Genomic DNA, 19,870 nt, shown 5'->3' with positions numbered 1-19,870 from the left:
ATATGAGTTGTACTAAAATGACCTTGTTTGTTGCTTGTTCCAGGACCGGATCACTTAGGAGTGATGTTCTCTCCCTTTCCTGGTGTGAAGCTAGAGCGTTGGAGCCTGGATGAGCGAGAGCCACTGGCAGGACCCAAGTGGAATGAACGTGATACGTACTTCATATATTACGCATATGCATCAGACCCAGAACCTTGGACATTCTCCATTGATCTTAAGGTAAACTCAAATTTAGTGTTGTTTGCTAAAACTCTTGGCTTTACCATCTTATGTCCCATTTATACTTTCCTACCTGAGAATCTTCATCAGCATCAATCTTCGTGATGGTTTGACTCTTGAAAAGATGGTCTTTATTAATTATTTACCAATTCTTACTTAGTAAACAATAAGGGGTTGGATAGGGTGACATTCTGTGGAGATGAAGTGTCAAACAATCATGTCCTGTGCAGGGATGGAAATCTGGGATTAGGTGTTTATTCTTCAAAATTTCACTCCACTGCATATTTTCACTTTCGGTTCTGAAGTAGTCTTCATATGTCAAGGCCGATTCATGAAAAATAAGACATTCGAAATTTAGAAAACAGCCATTCTTTTATAAGTGATTGTACTTCGAAGTAAAAAATGAATAATTTTTTGCTGCATATTTTTTATTTTAGGATAAATTAAGTATTTTTCTTCTACATTCATGTCTATTACTACTGTTGTCTCTATATTTGAGCAAAAATGAACTAATAATCATTTAAAATGAAATTGTTTTTATGTCTTACATTATAATAATTTTACTTCTTGGACACGAGATATATAGTGCGTTCGTAGCTCAGCCGGACCATTCTGCGGCAGCCTTGGACTGGACTGGGTGAAGATTGGCGTGCCTGCCGCCATAGTTACATGTAAACGACCAGGAAGTCATGGTTACGAAACACTAACTAGTCTACTAACATTAGGCTTCCCTGCATCACAACAGATGTTGAAAGTGATGCCTAACTCAAACACATTCCCTATATCTCCGAAAACAATTCTGGTTCACTCGCAAAAGTTCATGTTGACTGATTGCCTGTATTTCTCTCGTGATGTTGTCCTTCAATTCTTGTAACGTGTGCGGATTTGATGCGTACACTTTATTCTTTAATGTTACCCATAAATAAAAATCGCATGGAGATAGGTCAGGGGAACGAGGTAGCCACAATCCTTGACTAATTATTCTGTCACCAAATACATTTCGCAATTCATGCATAGAATTCGCAGCGGTGTGCGCTGTAGCTGAATCCTGCTGAAACCAGCCACTCAATCGTTCATTTCTTGTTAGTTGTGGAAAAAAATTATTTGAAATTGAAGTTGCATAAACGTGTGAATCAACTGTTGTGTCGAAAAATATGGGACCGATAATTCCACTCACACTCACTGCACACCAGATCCCAACCTTTGCAGCGTAGTGAGGACCTTCATGAATAATATGGAGATTTTCGGTAGCCCAGTATCTATTGTTCTGATTAGAAACATGACCGTGAAGATGAAACCACACTTCATCAGTGAAGAACATTAAAAGTGGGTCCATGTCGCCATTATGAATGGATTGCACAAACCAATTGCAATAATTAACTCTACTTACAGGATCTTGTGGTTGTAAAGCATGAACTACAGTTACCCTGTACGGCTTAAGTTTCAGAAGTTTCGTTGCCACAAAAGCTGACGTCTTGGAAATGTTAACCTCTTGTGCTAAACATCGCAGTGATTTGCGGGGTGAGTGCGTTAACCGGGCCCCTACTTCATCAAGCTTCTCTTCTATCAGTACACGGCGTTGTTGAACACTTTCCTTGTTCAAAAAAGATCCTGTACATCTGACTTTATTGACAAGGTCTTGAATAGTTGACCTGCTAGGAATTCGAACACCTGCAAACCGATGTTCAAATTCTCTTCAATATCTTCTTGCAGAAGAGTATTTCACATACGCATCATAGAGAAAAATACGTTGTTCTAAAGTGTACTCAGCCATTATTAATAGACACTTTATCACCACGAGACAACACAATTTTACTCACAACACACGCACAGACGTCTTTCCCTCACGACAGATCCAACTTGACTGACTGGCGCGTCAGTGGTAGCTACAGCGCTACTCTGGCGGCAGGCGCGCCAATCTTCACCTAGTCCAAGGCTGCTGCGTAATGGTCTGGCCGAGCTACAAATGCACTGTATAAGGAAGTACATTACTCCCGTGCTGGCATTAGGGATTTATAACATATCCACGGGCCTATAAAGTTTGCCATGGTTACAGGCTATTGCAAACAGACCTATAAACGTGCCATATTCTCGAAGTACTCCATCAGAACAGCTTCATTTACTACATCCACATCCTTATCTTTCATCCAACACACAAATGTAGTGTATTCCTTGTTGTATACATTTTTAGATTTTTCATGTAATAATTTGTTTTCAGCGTCAATAGCCAATTCACAAACTTTTTGAAGACTATTACATCCATTTTGTACGGATTTGTTATTCTTCCTAGTTACCATTTCGTTAGTAACTTCATTGTTGACTCTGACGTATATAACATTGACAAACATTCATCAAATCAATGTGATATATTAATTTTTTTTTGTTTTCTGCTATAGTAAAGAATTAAGACAAATTATTGTATGCAACTCGGAAATTATTGATAATTAATACACTTCAGACAACTTACAAAACTTTGGGCCACAGGCCCTGTATTTAGCAAATTTGTTGCCCTTAATGCTTAATTGTCAACATAACACCCTTGATACATAAATAACTATTTTGTCACTTGTCACATCCATTACATATTTATGTCGCATATGTTATAAAAAAAATAATTAATTTTTGTAACTACAATAAATTATTTTAGTCTAATTTCTGATTGTGTTTATATTCTTGCTTAAAAGAATGGTTGCAAGGTAGCTGTGAGAAATGTAACATTTCTTCAACTTTACATTTTCATATTTAACATTTTGATTGTTAACTCTCTGTTGAGATCAGAGATTTTAAGAGTTTATCCATAACTTATAACCAAATATAGACTCAATTCTGTTTTCTGAACTCTTAACAGTTGCGTTTCTTGCTTGTTTCCATTGTTTGATTCAGAGAGGATAGAAGTCTTTCTATTCTCTCAGGTTTTAACTATGCTTCTTTCTGTCGTCTGTATCATAGTAGCATGGGGCAGCGTATTGGTATTGCTGTTGTGAAATGGAAAACACTGGAACAAAAAGAAATTGTGGGACTAATTTCTCTCCATTCTGCTGGAAATAATTTTGCAGTATAAACCAATTATTGGGAATAAATAAACAAACGGATCTACATTGAAAGCGAAAAGTGAGGCTTGTATGAACTTCTGTTCTGTCAAATCACTGAAATCACCCATTTGTTTATGTATTCATGGATATCATTTTCTACATAATCAAGATATAAAAGTTCAGCATCTAATGCACCAGCCGTATTGAATACTTCTATGCTAACAGAGAATTAAATTATTTAACTGCATGAAATTGGGCAGTTATATTAACATGGGTTTTAACAACTCTTAGTACTAACAGTAGTTGAAGAAATGTTTTAACTGTCAAGTTTACAGTTAAAATGGAATAACACACTGTTATAATTTAACAAAAGTTGAAGAAACTGGGCCTTTCTGTTTTAAATTTACCTACAGATACAAATTTACAAACATTTAAATTTGACGAACGAGCTGGCTAACATCTGCAACTAATTACGTGATCATCAAAGGATTTTTCTAATGCTTCAAATAAAATAGTGGCTGTATGTGTAGTTACGTTATACTGCTGGAAGTAAGCATACTGTTTTTCATCTTTAATCAATATTGCAGAAAAAGTCAGCAGTATGTCTTGCACATAACGAGAGTTGACTATACTGTATCATGAAAGAAAATAGCACCAATTATCCTACATGCAATAATGTCTTGCCACACATCCACTTTCTGATCGTGAAGACAAATTTTATGCACTAAATAAGGATTTTCAGTGTTCCAGTGCCTTGTATTCTGAGCGTTGATGTATCTGCTTAAATGGAACCAACCTTTGTTCGTCATTATTAATTAAGGTGGATCAACAATACTATTATGAGTCCACCGAGTTACCTCTATGGTAGCGCATCTGTCTCCATACTAGCTGACCTGGGTTCGATTCCCAGTGGAGTCAGAGATTTTTATGTGTAAAATTTCTACCTTGGGACTAGGAGAGGTGGTGGTGCACAACTTCTAACCAGTAGATTGTGCACCAGTATGCCTGGATTAAATCCTAAATCTCTGCGTAATTCTTATGAAGAGAAGGCATATGTCACTTGTTGAAACTGATTCGTCCGTTGTATGGGAACATTAAGCGTGGTGGCCCTCTTGGTACTATTCAACAGGAGTAGGCTACATGTCTACACCGGGTTAGGACTTAGTTGTATTCTTGCTTGAATGTCTGCAAGTTCTCTGATATCAGTCTTGCATCCAGAAAGATGGACTTCATTTACAACATATGCTTTGATTACAGGTAAGATCAATATAACGATTTCTTATTACCTCTTACTGGTATATTATTTGTATGGAACTATAGAGCCCTAAAACAATGCCTTCAACACCAATTCGTTTTTCTCCAGTGCAAGAACTTCTTGCAAAACACATTCGAGCGGTAATGATGCTCATATCCCACTAGTTGCATAAATAACTATAATTATTCTACCCATTGTTCTGTGTTGACCTGGAAATGCTGCCAAATTTAAATCGTCTAATCGTTTCTGCTGACCTGGATAATGGTGTCTACCAAATACAAAAAAGCATATACAGTAATTATAAACATTTTCTAGAAGTTATACAAACCGTGTAAACAGGTAAATAAATGATGATTTAACTTGTAATTATGATAGTTGAATAAATTTAAAAGAGATGAACTTAACAGTGTGAAAATCATTTTAGTTTTACTTGTTTGTGCAGTCTGAGCTGTTATGACATTTAGAGTTACATATCCTATTAGCTTCTTTACATTTACATCGACTTGTTAAACATTTTCTAGTACAGAAACACTTTTAAAATTCTTGGCCTACAGTTGAAAATTAACTTGTTGCTGCTCATAATGATATTTCATTATCCGAAATTGACTGCAAATTAAGGAATTTCTCTTTAAGAATGGTGAATTCACTTCTGGCATACAGTTGCTTTATAACATCGAAATCTGTTCCTAGTTTACAGAAATCATTCTCTACAGACAAAACTTCAATGATCACGTGATTTCAGACATTCTTTGGACACTGATCAGTTCGCGTTTTGAGTGGCCAGAATGTGAATTAAAATGTAACCTCTACTGGCCTATGTGGAAAGAGTCGAGCCTATTCGTGAAGTAGCAGATTTTGAATTTAGACCTATTATAAGCAGTTCTCACATATTTATATAAAATTGTCATGCGTGTGTGTGTGGGTGTGTGCGTGCGTGTTTTTTTTTTCGGGGGGGGGGGGGTGCGTGCATGTGTGGGAAAAGAGAGAGAGCCTTATAATGAATATATGGTGATGGGATGATATTGGAAGAAGGTATTGAATCCGAGATTCGTGGTTTGAAATCCAGTGGAGGGCGATGGATTTTAAAGGGTGGTAAGATCTTTAGCATAGCTTTTTAGGAGGGAAATAGATTTATGGCATGTAAATAATCCTTTCCCTTATAAATAATTCCAGGCAAAATTTGTTTGCCATTTTTTGCTCACTTGAATTTGAGTGCAGAAGAAACTGCAGTTGAGTGTCGTTAAAAAAGTTACTACTGCTGCTCCTGCTGCCTGTTGTTGCTGCTGCTTCTTATTCTTCTTTAAAAGAGGAAACTATTCTTGTTTTTAGGGACCTCGGCTTGCAAATCGAACAAGTGTAGATGTGGCAGTGACAAGCCATTTCATGCATGGACCTGCTCAAACTTCTCAGCGATTCCGTCGGTTCCTGGCTCAATTTCCACCATGGACTGACGTCACTGCCTGGACTGCTACTTATGCATCTTGGAAATTTTGACCAACATCTTACAGAGGTAGACTGATATTGAATTTTTTAAATAATCTACAGTAATAGAATTTTTCTGCTAACTTTTTTAGACATAGAGACATTAATGCTGCAATACAAGACATCGATTATGCTGGATATGAGACATGTTAACTTGTGAATTTTATAGCTTCACAATCGACTGTAGCCATACTTAATTAAAACAATTTTTAATTTTTTTTAACCCTTAAAGTAATACAGTTGAACCTCATCATAGCGAGAGTTAGCATGTCACAGAAAATTCTCGTTATAACGAGTACTTGTAATATATGAAAATGTAGTTTATAGAAGGAAGGTACAAAATTATTGAATCTTTATGTTAGTACTATCTACCTATCTCTGGCATTTTGGGTCATGGCCTCCCCAATTTTTCTCTACTCTTCTGTGTCTCTCTCTCTCTCTCTCTCTCTCTCTCTCTCTCAGTTTCTTTTCAATCCGAATAAAAAGCAGGTTGACAGCATGTATGTTGGTACTGAGTTCCCATAATTTAGCATAAAGATTCAATTTGTACGAAATGAAGGACTGTGCTCAACAGCTTTCTTACATATTTCATGTGAAACAAACACACACACACACACACACACACACACACACACACAGGTCTACGTGCATACATTATTTTGCATTTTTATTTCTGGTCACAAAAGATGCTTTGGAATTTTGAAACTATAAAGAATCGAAAGATTTTGTTTCATATCATGTACAAAGTCAGTGATTAAGAGTGGAACTCCTGTAACATTTGTGACAGAAAATGCCATGTTAGAAGCAAGACCTGTTGCTTGTGTAACTAAGAAGAGATGAGTCCAAGGTACCGTTCTAGAGCAAGACACCTAAAGCTATGATTACCCATTAGAACACTGATTTTTATGTACGTTTAACATTAGAAATTAATGGCACTTGCTTCTCTCTTACTGTGATGATGTTCTTGCTGTAAACCATACTCATTCTGTTACAAGTTGAATGTATTATAATTTATTCTTGCATATTTATGTATTAGGAATTGTGCTTAATGTTGCTTCACTTGCACCAGTTGGCCACAGTCATCTGCCTTCGTAAATGATTCCTTCCTGGAAGTGGAGTGTGAGATGTGAGGAACGATACATATCATGGTTTGTAGAGGTTCTCTTGTGCTGTTAGATTGTAGCTCAGTTTTAAAATGTCTTAGAGATCAAAACAGTGCTTTCCTAGTTCTTCGTAATAGTTAATAATGTTTCAATGCTCAATCTGAACTTTGTGAAGTACATGCCTCATCTTTAAAATCATTAGAATGCATATTGGTAGTCAGCTGTAGCATAAAGGGTTAAATTGTGTTTTATCTAGGAACGACTTCACGGACATCTCGTATCTCGTACCTCTTCGAGAGAACAGTATTTGAATTTTTCCATCTTAATTTCAGTAACTGCTTAGGTGTACATATCCATTAAGATAAACTATTAACATGAAACTCTATAACATAATTTCATAAATCTTTACGTAGTTACATTGCAGGAATTAGTTGTAGAACTATTATTTACTTGGAAAACATTCCAAGAATAAAATTAGAAACGTGTATATAATTCGAATTAAAGGAGTTACATACCTTACTAGTCTTATGAGAAATGCTAAGAAGTTTAGAACCAAACCCACTTTTGTTTTTGTTTTTTTTTTTATATATATACAGAATAAATTATATGGAGTTTATCTTTACCATAGAAAAATAGGTTGTGGGGAGTATGAAATCAAGTTTTTCTTTGATATTATCAATACTATTACAAATATCGCTTGTAAAATAAGACAGTATTGTAAGCCCATAATTTTTATTGCATATTCTTGCATAATTCTATTCATGTTTCATGTTTCTCTGTTCTTCATTCTCATTAATCCCATTTAAAATGTTTTCCGTATTATAAAGTTCAACCCATGGCGCAGCCAAGATGAGCTTAAGAATTGAATTGTGAGATAAGAATGCAAGATATGAAGTATGCATAGCTCATGTTGACTTCCTACATCTTTGCATTGTTAATTTCAACTTATTTAATTTTTAATTAAAGCATGTGAAAGACGTTGCTTCATATCAAAAATTATTTTCATTGACTAAATAAGTTCAGTTATATCATAATGTGAAACCAGCTGTGTGAAGTCCAGTTTTGAATTGTATTCTTTAAACTCGTTTATTGTTGGTCACAAATAGTCATGTTCTGCAAACAATGGTATGTTCACATTATTTGTTCATTGTTTTGTGTGTGCACTGCCACATGGATTTGTTGTCTGTTCATATTTATATTTTTACAGCAAACTGCTGGATTAAAAATGTGAAAATTTTTTATTAAAATTATATTTTCTCAAATCTATCTTGAATTATTTGTTTTATATTTAAGTTGTGAATATGGTTTTATTAACAGTAAAATACTAAAAGCTTCAACATATACAGTCATACTTAGTGAATGCTAAAGCTGTGATAGTGTGTGCAATATACAGTGAAACTCTGGTTTAAAAGACTTTTGTAAATATTGAGTAAAGTGACTTCTCTGTGAATTACAAAGGAAGCTTTTTCTTTTTTCTCTCTGAATGTGCTGGCAATCCAGTGTCACTGCCATTTAGTGAATGTGTTCAATGGAATTTCATATTCACTTAACATAATTTCACTCAGATTTCAGAAGCTCTAATTAAAAAAATGCTTCAGTTGCTTTGATATTTTCGTACCTGTTGTTCGCATGGAAAAATGTACTTACACTACTAATTCATTGGCAATTTTATAGTACAGTGAATTACAAAGAATTTCACTAACAGATAGACGAGCCAAAGATTTTTCTTCAAGCTCATTGTGTTGCATTGTTGTATAGTTGTAATCTTGAATAAACATAAGGTTTTGCAAGAAACATTGCCTCTTGAGGATTTCTAGAATGTCAAAATACAGTGTCTCAAAAATCCAGAATCCTAGAAAGTTTTATAGAATTTATTCGAAATGACCCCTGTTATTCATAGCTCACAGATCCAGATGATACTGCCATTCCATTAACACTTGGTTGATGCTGACAAGTATACCTGATTTTATATGCCAAGTGCTACAAATCGAGCATTCTTTCGGCATAAACCATGGCTTTTAAATGCCTCCGAAGATAAAAGTCAAATGGTATCAGGTCTAGGTTTCGCATGGGCTACTCAATGCTTCCTTGGTAACCTATTCTTGGAAACTGGTGATCAGAGTATTCTCACACAACAGTAGCATAATGAACCTGTTGGAACCAGAATGGATACTTAGCTTCTTAGTTCAGCAGGCTGGCCAGTGCTTCAGAATCCAACATGTTTAGGTTACTGCCATCAGTGACAATGTCTGAAAAAGAATGGACCAACAATCTGATTCTTCCATATTTCACACCAGATCATCAACTAGTTCATATCTTGCTTCCCGCTTGGCTCAAGCCAGTGTAGATTTTCGGTGTTATGATGATTAATTTCGCCTGACACATAAAAATTGACTTTGTTAGAAAACATTACTTGAGATGGGAATGTCTCATCTGCCCAACATATCCATTGCTTATTGACGGAATTCAGGGTCATCCTCTTTTTGCTTCTGCCGTAACTGCAGTTTGAAGTGATGTCATGTATGCAACTTCAGAATGTGGTGAATGCTACTCTTGAAGACTCTTGTTCGTAGAGACATATGGCATATCAACTTTTTAGGGCTTGTAATATAAGACGCTAAAACTGCAGTGTTGGTCTCTTCATCTTGGCTGGCCACTTTGAGGTTTTGTGCACGTTTCTATCTTTTGTAACTTTTCACCAGTTTACTCAGCACAACCTGGAGTGGTTGCTTGCTTGTCAGGATGTAAATGGTTGAACTCCTCAATCACTTCTCGCTGACTTCGACTGCCAACCAGCAGAATGACCTTGATGTTGTCTTCTTTAGCCAAAGCCATATTCATCTATCTGGAAAGGCAAGAAAATTAAGGAATTTCCTATGATTTTAGATTTTTGGAATATCTGTAAATCTTAAGAGTAAAAAGTTCGGAACCATTGCTCTAGGTGAACACTTAGTTATTTCATTTGCTTCCTCCCTCATCCACGTTTAATGAAGAATTCGGAACAGACTAACAAACAGAAGATGTGAACTGAAAACACTGTACTTTTAATAAACGTGTATTAAGGCATATAGAGATGAAATTCCAAAATAGTTATGTCAGCCACTTTTTTCCAAAAATATTATTATTATTATTATTATTATTATTATTATTATTATTATTATTATTATTATTATTATTATTATTATTATTGCTGCGATAATTATTTAACCAAAGCAAAAACTAGGTTTCCACAAAATGATATTCATGTAAGAATATAAAAAAATAAAGAAATGGAAACAAATTCAATGTACAAAAATTAAAATTGCTGCATACAATGGTTATACAGTATGAGAAAAGAATCATGTCAGAAATGGAAAACATTCCTATATGCAATGATGTTGAACAGGTGTGGGAAAATTTAAAAATAATACACCATGCTGCATGTGGAAGTTAAGATAAATACAGGCAAAGGATACTTAAAAAGGGTTATACAAATGAGATGATGAATTGAAAAAAAGTAAAAACTAATACAAAATCTGCTTATAATAAATGGGTTAAATATAAAAACTATAGAAAAAGACTGAATTGAATGTAAAAAAAAATGTAGTGCTATGGCTAGGAAAAGACGACAACTCTAAGACTTACACATAACATCGCTTAAACAAGATTTAAATAGAGTAAGAACTAATGCTTTCAAAATTTTGAACAATGTCAAAAAAGATGTCAAAGAGACAGTATATACAGTCGAACTTCGATCTCTCAAAGTGCTTTGAGAATTGCATAATACTTCAAGTTACCGAAAATTCGAGATATGGAAAATATGACGAAGTGTCAATTATCATTACTGCACAATTAACTGCTTGTATGTCCTAATATTATCGTTACTAGTACTGTACAACAAACTATGAATTGAATAAGTAAAGTCAGTACTTATTTTGGATCAACTTCATAATAGTAAATTTAATGTTTGCATACACATATTTTTTTGTCTTTCTTTCTTTACTTCAAATGGACTGGACTAATCCAAAATATTATGACTTCTCATTACCATACCCACAGTGACTATTGCAGGTACTAGGCCTAAAATTCAAATTTATAACCTTCAAAGGTCAAGAAGAACCATTACGGTCCAAAATTGTAATTGAAGAAAACATGTTAGAACAAAAACTCTTTCAGTTATCTGGGTTGCGACTTATGAAAAGAATAAGGTATTCCAAGTTCTGAAACAAAATCAGGTTAAAAAATCGACTAGACTAAAAGTATATAATACACTTACCGGTACAATTCCAGTTATAATATAAGAAGCGAAATTTGGACAGTTAGGAAACAAGATGAAAAAAGTTTGGTTGCAGCAGATATATTTTTGGGGATTACAAGAGAAATGAAGGTATTTTATAAGAATTAGAAACTACATCAATGTTAGAAAGGATTAAAAATTACAGAAACAATTGGAAACAGCATGTTCACCATATTCAAAAAGATACATGTCCAAAAAATAATGTTTCAGTACCATCCTAAAAGAAAAGGAAGATTAGGCAGACCATGGAAAACATTAGCAGACGACTTTCTACTGGAGGCCGAAACAGACTACTGAAGGTCTAAATTCCTGAAAGATGATGCTTATTATCATTATTATTATTTATACATTTTTATTACAATTCTCTTAAAGTTGTAATACATTTCTTATAAATATGTAGTTGGTATATGCGAGAAGTATGCTTCATGTACTGATACAGGATGATTCATAAATTAGTGCATAACTACATATAAAACTAAAAAATGTAAATAGCGAAATTCGAACCCGTGACATCATTTGTACTACCTTTCACAATAACCATTATTCTGTAGCTATTATTGGCAACTGATATGTAATGATATAATCTGATTATTTCACCTTTATAAAATTCATTTGTTTTAATTACTGACCATCTAGACCAGGGGAAGACAGCAATATGCTCTGTCTTGTTACAGTACCGTGCACTTCTTCTCACTGTATGCTGCGTGAACGAGTAAGAGCATTGTAGGGGTGATAGTTGAGGAGGGGTTGACAGGGTCATGCACGGAGCTAAAGATGCACGAATGTAATGACTGAGAATACAACTTGCATAAATGTTGTCAAGGAGATTAAAATTGTAACTCGAACTGTAAAAAAAAAAAATGTTTGAAGTTGTATAACGGATAACTAATAAGTATGATTAAATTATAATAATGCTGTATATAAATATACAGTACATAATATTGTTTACAGCAATACTGAAATATTTTCTTTGTAAAAAGAAGAAATAAAAATAAAATCATTAACCTCTCATAATTAAAATAATCATTTCTTTTCTGTTTCAAGAAAGTGTGACCATTAAACATTAATATACCAGATGAACTTTATTATCATGATTTTCTGGATTTTTGAACTCTCATTATTGTCCTTGAAGACAAGCTTATACTTTCAAAATCTCTAGAAGATTTGGACATTTTTCCTCTGTAGCCATCACAATAACAGCTTTAGCAAAATCCCCATCAATATGGCCTTAGCATTTTTGCTATATATAGAGCAATTTTGAAGCTCAAGCGACAAAAATGTGCTAATTTGATGATCAGCAGTCTCCTTTAATTGTTTTCTCATCTCCTTGATGTTTGTCATATTCACTTGTATGTTACGAAAAATAGTGCTGTTGTATTTATTTATTCAGTAAAGACATCAGTTCAAAGAATTTGAATGACCACAAGGGTCCTGAATACAATAAACATGTACAATATAATGTGATATTTGAAACATTAAAAAAAAAGTTAATTGTTGAAGACAAATATCTTTTCAACACACTGCATTTCTTTGCCACAAACTGAACATTTTGCATCTACACCACATGACACAAGAAGAAAAGGTTTCTTCCATATTGACAAGAAATTAGACAGGACCAGTTAGAAGCCAAAGCTGTTTACTTTCGAAGCTTACAATGACTGAACACTCACAATGCCTTTACACTGAATTCTCCATACTGTACCGCAACCTGCTACATTTACACTCTAGCTGTATGAATCTCACATTCGCTGTACATATATCACAAGTAGGTTGAGTTGTCTAGGGTATTTAGTTATTTTTAGAGGTAAACTAAAAGTGAAATTCAAATTCCTACTTTTGACCAGTCTTATGTATGGTTTTCCAGTCATTCAGGTGACGGAAATAAAGTGTTAACTACATTTTATGGCTGTTTTCTTATGTAAATCGTAAATTCCATCTTGAAGGGTTTCACTGTATTCTGCAACTTTATTTTATCTATTTGAAAGTAAAGTACATTTTTAAGAATATGTTGTTAATTTTGACCTGATGATGACACTTGGTGTCAAATGAAGACAAATTTTTACTTATGGCGAAGATATTACAAAGTTCACTGTTCCAGAAATAGCGTATAGAAATTTGATTTTGATAAGAGTAAAAAATTATCGAATGTGAAGGTTTAGCGAAGTGAATTTTAGCCTTGAATTAACTTGTACTGGAGAAGTGGTATCAAAACATATTTTAATAAATAAATTGGCTTTTACTCTAATACTGTGGTTTTCGAGTTGTAATTCATGCCTTCTTGCTAGGAGACAATAGTTTCTTGATGAGATATGGATAAGAACAGTACCTACTTGGCCCACGTATAATTTTAGTTTCCTGCTTTGCTAACCTCTATAACACATCCTGAGTTCTGTGGGTTCTTCATATCTTACTAGTGACCAGAATAATAATTGTAGTTTAGAAAAAGAGAATTTATGTTTACAAAGTGTCATAAACTTTAATTATATTGTATAATTAATTTGTAGTTATTACATATGTCATTAGATTATATGTTATCAAGTTAATATTCAAAAATAGAATCACATTTAGAGCATGGGCTCCCAAACTTTTGTATAAAGTTATTGCTGCCAAGACATATATAAACTTTCTTCTTAGTGATGTCAAACAGAATGTCTCTATGTCAGGAGGCACTGAGCTTACTTATTGCAGTATATTTGTGGTCACTAACAAGAAAGGAAACTTTGAGTATCTTAGTTTTCTTTTTATGTGGAATTTTTGTTAAAAGGATTTGGAAGATGGTGACTTTCGCAGTATATAAAGAAAGAAAGAAAGGATAAGTAGTTTGAAAACCATTGGTGTATTTTTTTTATTTTTTGCAAGGAACCTTTGGTATCAAAGATTTATTCGATTATCATTTATTTATGTTTCGATTATTATTGGTATAATAATTTATGAAGTAAGTAATGAGAATTTGGAGATGTACGTTGTTTCTATCAGTATACTGAATATTTTGTTTCATTATGTGAACTGAATGTAAAATATTCCGCCTAAGGACTTCTAGCTCCTTCGCAACTTTTGTGCTGCATAGAAATGAGGTCAAGTTGGAACAATGTTCTGTATTATTTGTAAACATAAGTTCAGTGAATTTTATATTTATCCAAAGTAAACTATTACTGTTATTATAATGTTGAAAGAATGTTTAATTAAAAATAATATAATATTGTTTTTGATGTTCCAAATTGTGTACAATTTTAAAAATAGAAGTGCAAGCTTACAATAATATTTCTGTTCATGTTGGTACATACATGGCAAAAATGGTACTGCTTGTCCCAAGCCTCGGTTTCACTAACATGATGCACTAGTAATTCTAGTCTCCATTCTCATTTTCTGAGCTGATTCAGCAAGATGCGTTTCTATAAGTTACACTTGTAAGTTACTGGTTATTGTAAATATTGCCATTGTTTTTGCTATTACTGTACTTTACTTATTTTACCATCGTTATTAATTACAAATTGGCAGTGACTCATACATGATCATTTGCTTTATAAGTGTATGCATCAGTATTTAAATTTATTTTGTTTTTATATTTAATATTATAAGGGAGATAATAAGAATAGTGGAATTATTCTGTTGCCTGTGGAAAAAAAAAATCTTATACATAAAGTCTGCAAGTCATGATTAAATTACAGTGAATGGAAATTGTTAGTTTCTGTAACTTTTTTTTTTTTTTTCATCTCCTTGAATATTTTGTAACAGAAAATTCCATTGTCTTAATTTTCACTGTTTTGTAAATCTCTGCATCAATAGTGGGCATCCATTTCATCATGGATTGTCTGTCTGCAGTCTTCTTAGATATTTATTTTCCTGGAAGAGAAACTTTTGCTTTTGGTATTCGGGTTTGTATACACTTACACTGCTTATCAGTGCTAATTCTGGAGTGTCTGCTGTTGATCAACCAGACTTTATTCCACGTCTGATCCCCATAGTAAATGCTGAAGAGATCATCTGCAAGAAATTGAAACTGAGACTTCTGCATGTACGGTACTTTACTGTATTGAAAGGTTTTGCTCTGAGTATGGTAGTCGTGAAAATTAGATGATATTCTCAGAAACTTCTATATGTTTGAATGGATGTTGTCAACCTCCTGAATGCAAGAATGCCCCGGAGTTGAAGACTTCATTGTAATTTTTCTTATCTGACACTTTTCTTGGAGAAAGGAAGCCACAGCAAAAGAAAGCAGGGAGTTCCTTTTGAGGTACACAACTATCACTCCAAAGTATATATTCTGTAACTTCTGGTACTGGTATATAAAAGATACTTCTCTCACAGTTTTAATGACAGCACGAGCAATGTCTTTTCCGGATCTACCACATAATGCTTCATGTCAAGTAGCATGGAAGCTCCTTTGATAGATTGTAAGATTGTACACATTCAGCTTTGTTTTATTTAAAAAAAAACTCATGTCAAGTAGCATGGAAGCTCCTTTGATAGATTGTAAGATTGTACACATTCAGCTTTGTTTTATTTAAAAAAAAACTCACTTCTGCACGTAATCACATTTTGAAGATCAAAACACATCATCAGTTTACCACTTATCAGTATTTCTCTCGTGTCTCATGAAGAATTTTTCATTTAAATGGATATTATACTTCTTTGACAGAACTTCACTGACTCTGTTTTCCTTAGCCATTGTAAATTCTTCACAAAGATCAAATCGATCTGGGCGAAGAAATCCAAATTGTATTTATTGTTAAATATTGATTGATACATTGACTGTTTTTCAGATTCACAACTATTACAAAAGCATTCTTCTCGGAACATCTCATACATACAAGTTATGTTCAATTCAGAACTTACATATTCTTTTTGTATAACTGCCCTACAATAGTGAGATTCTATCCTTGAGAAGATTCTATGTATTTTCTCACGAAATACTGACTGTTTTTTTTAATCCAGTCTGTTGTATTCTTATCCCTCTTATCAGATTTTGATGTTCCATTAGTTTGATTTTTGTTGGTTTGCACATTTTACAGCACCTTCAAATAGATGTGCTGCCATGCATGATGACTGGTTATTCATAGTCCCTTAAGTCAAGCACATAAATTGCTCATGCAAATATTACAGTTTCAATAACAATTTACCTTTGTCATAGAAATTGCTGCAATTTCCTTTCTTATATTGTCTTTCAGTTCTTGCAACATATGCTGATTATTCCGATACACTTTTTATTTTTTAAGTTTCCCCTGAAATAGGAATCACATAAGGTAAGGTCTGGGAATTGCTCTGGCCATATTTCCTTAAAAAAAAATCCACAATTAATGCTAATGAGAAATCAGCTGTATGCGTTGTCTTATTAAAAAAAGATGCCTGTGTGTATTCATTGTCAGATAGTTCTTCTGGGAATGGTGTGATTATGTTGTCCCTGTACCTCTGCACATTCGGGGTATTTTTGCTTCGTTACATGGATATTAGAATTTCCTTATTTCTTATAAGTTCTAATACACTACAATTTCCATATCACTTACTCACTGATATTACGAATTTGATCATACTGTTATTAATACACGGGGATTACTGTATCATTGTTATATTGGAAGTAATTTGTTGAAGAGCTTTCAACCTTCTAGGTTTAAATAATTAACAGTTCCCTGCATTATAGAATACATTTTATTAACCAGTGCCATGATGTAGCTACAAAATGTCTGAAAATTACTTCATAGCAAGAGTTACACATTTTTAAATATTTTATCATTTTTTTAAGTATAAATGGGTCGAAATTCAGGTTTTAGCATTTTTAGCATATCAAAAAATAATTATGTCAGTGTGCTATCTTATTTTGTTTTTAAGATAATTATGTTGCTTTCCCTTAAAGAATTATGTTAACATGTAATAATATCTATTTTCTTATTGCTGTAACTAAATACAGTGAGATTTTCAAAACAGATCCAAGACATTACTTTGCATATCTGTTAAAGAATTACGCCAATATGTAAGTTACAAGAGCGATGTCGAATTCTGATTCCCCCTGCTCTCCCCCTCATCCCCAATGAAATATTTTTGCTTTTAAGTAAGAGTTACTGGACTTCAAAAATAAGTAGCCAGTAATGAGATAATTTTTTCCGCATTTATGTCCGCATATAAAAGCTTATATCTTATAGAATTCAAAATATAAGTTTAAATAAATGACATCGCGTATGTCATATGACTTATGATTAAGTGGCTTGTTTGTGATTAATTTGATTCATTGTCTCTACTGCAGTTCAGTGTTATGATCACAATGTAGGAGGCAAGAATGATTTATCCCTCAATGTTGTGTTATATATCGCTTTATTTCTTTCTCTCAAGGAAGCTTTTTTGCTCGCTGTCAGATTCATAATTTTATTTTTCAAGGGTGATGGGAGTAAAGGGATGATTATCATAAGCATAAATACTGAATATACAATTCTGAGCATTTTCAAAATATTTGTTATAATGGATGAAGGTAGCTTCTTGTATTGAATAATAAATCACTGCTTTTATTAAACATTTACAACAAATACTTATCTAAAGCAACATACCAGTAATTCTCACACTTCTCATTTCTTTGCTAGACAAACGAATCTGTAGTCAGTAAATAAATTTTCACTGAAATAAAGGCTAAAGGAATTTAACTGTTAAATGTCAAACACTTGATACCTATATGCATAGGTAGAGATAAAACGATTTCTTTGGGTCAGAGGGCACTATAGAATAATGAAATAAGCTAATTCATAAATATGTATTCTTATTTTAAGTATACAAATGACCACACACATAAAAAAGACAAATACATACACAAACACAATGAAAACATAAGCATCAATTATTCCCTCTAAAACCTATATCTTGCTTAGGTAAATACAGCAAAATGTCATTTATATCAAATAAATATTGTCGATTTTTATTAACAAGATCCTAAAATCCTTGTTCGAACTAGAGAGCTCTGCCATCACTGATTCTGTAGGATGCTTCATATTTGTCCATTTTGCCATTTCGTGGCCTTGGTTTGACAAGGTTCTAATTAACAAAATTGGCAAAAATGTGTTTTTCATTTGTAATCATTCTTCATAATACTGTCTAACTTATAAATACATTTCAGCACCATTTACCTCCACCGATCCCACGCATGTCCCCATAGACACCCACAAACCAATACCGAAACCTATACCCAAACCATCACAGTCCGTCTTCAAACCATCACTCCCCAAACCCGAATTGTCTTATGCGGATGCAGCTAAGACTACGACAACCAAGACAACCACTACAGACGACCCACAGACAGAAAAAACAACCACGGAACAGCTGGTCGAGGGGGTTCTACGTTCTGCTATGCAGAAAATAGAATCCTACATTGACCGGCAACTAAACAGACTACAGGACGAAATAGTGACATTCACTATTTCCCTACTCACTACTGACACAAACCCTACGAAACGACACACGACACTTGCCACAGCCAACCAGGCAGCCAGTCGGCTTCTACGGAAACGAGTAGCCCACCACTTTGTTGGTAACAGGTTACGAGTTTCCCTAGCGCCACTACAAAAACGTGACTAGGACAGAACTGACCAGAGCACTGGACTCTCCACCTCTCATTAACATCTGCGAGGCATGGTGCTCACTTCACTTCATTCATTTCATTCACAATTCAACTGATAACGTGTACATGTTCATAAAATCATTCACAGGGGAAATACACTACTGTTAGATGAGAGGGCAAACGGCTTATAGCTGGGTACCTCGATCTAAAGTTAGCGAATTGCTTGTCGAGGAACCAATGGAGGCATGGGATGCTTACCCTGCCTGCCATTTTAAACATCATTCATTCTTTCTTCGTCCCCACTCATTCGTTCGTTATTTGTTGAAAAATGAACGAACTAGCAATGTGACAGAGTTCTGATGACGACTTTTGAAAATATTTATTTTCACAAAGTTCTAACTGCAAGCTGCTACTATTCTCTCGCAAAGATCCAGGAATTTAATTTGTGTTATGCACAGCTAAGCATGATGTCATATTTTACTTGTAATTTTCATGACGTATTGATAAATATATGAGTAATGTCTTCGGATTATTGATAATTAATTGAAAACAAGTATCAGTATAACTGTACTTTTTTCCCCATAAAAAACAGCTATCAGCATAATGAAAGTGGAATATCAAAGTTCTGACAATATGTTCCGTGATGACTACCTGATGACTAGATTCCTCCTACTTCATCTGATAATGAAGATTAAGAAGAAACCCCAAGAATGTAATTTCTTCAATTAGGTGACGTGCTGTTTCACATAATTTTATTGCCAACAATAGAATGTTTTGAGTATATAGGACAGCCAAACATTATGTAAGATGATTTTTATGTTCAATCCCTTCATTTTTCACTTAGCCATTTGTTCACGTGTTCATAACATTTACTCATCCCCATTACTTAACATATCCTTTTTTTATTCGGCAATAATAAATTTGATGACTACCTTTCTTAAACCAATATTTTTAATTGTGTAATTA

The 19,870-nt window shown here is 33.8% G+C and overlaps 1 protein-coding gene across 5 annotated transcripts in view; it reads left to right on the top strand.

Annotated features, from left to right (window-relative positions):
• Positions 1–19,870, top strand: part of LOC138694493 (endoplasmic reticulum metallopeptidase 1-like) — a 145,811-nt gene that overhangs the window by 102,633 nt on the left and 23,308 nt on the right. For 3 of the 5 annotated variants that reach the window (XR_011330956.1, XM_069818261.1, XM_069818263.1), the window contains exons 14-15: positions 44–219; positions 5,836–6,016. Coding sequence is in view for 4 of the 5 variants with exons in the window: in XM_069818261.1 (XP_069674362.1) it covers positions 44–219; positions 5,836–6,000 (341 nt within the window). In the remaining variant the exon portion in view is untranslated. Of the gene's footprint in view, positions 1–43; positions 220–5,835; positions 14,900–19,870 lie in introns of those variants that run through there. The other 2 variants (XM_069818262.1, XM_069818260.1) reach the window with 2 other exon arrangements.

The sequence above is a fragment of the Periplaneta americana genome, chromosome 2 (genome assembly GCF_040183065.1).
Source record: "Periplaneta americana isolate PAMFEO1 chromosome 2, P.americana_PAMFEO1_priV1, whole genome shotgun sequence".
NCBI lineage: Eukaryota > Metazoa > Arthropoda > Insecta > Blattodea > Blattidae > Periplaneta > Periplaneta americana.
This window is presented reverse-complemented; position numbering and strand designations above follow the sequence as displayed.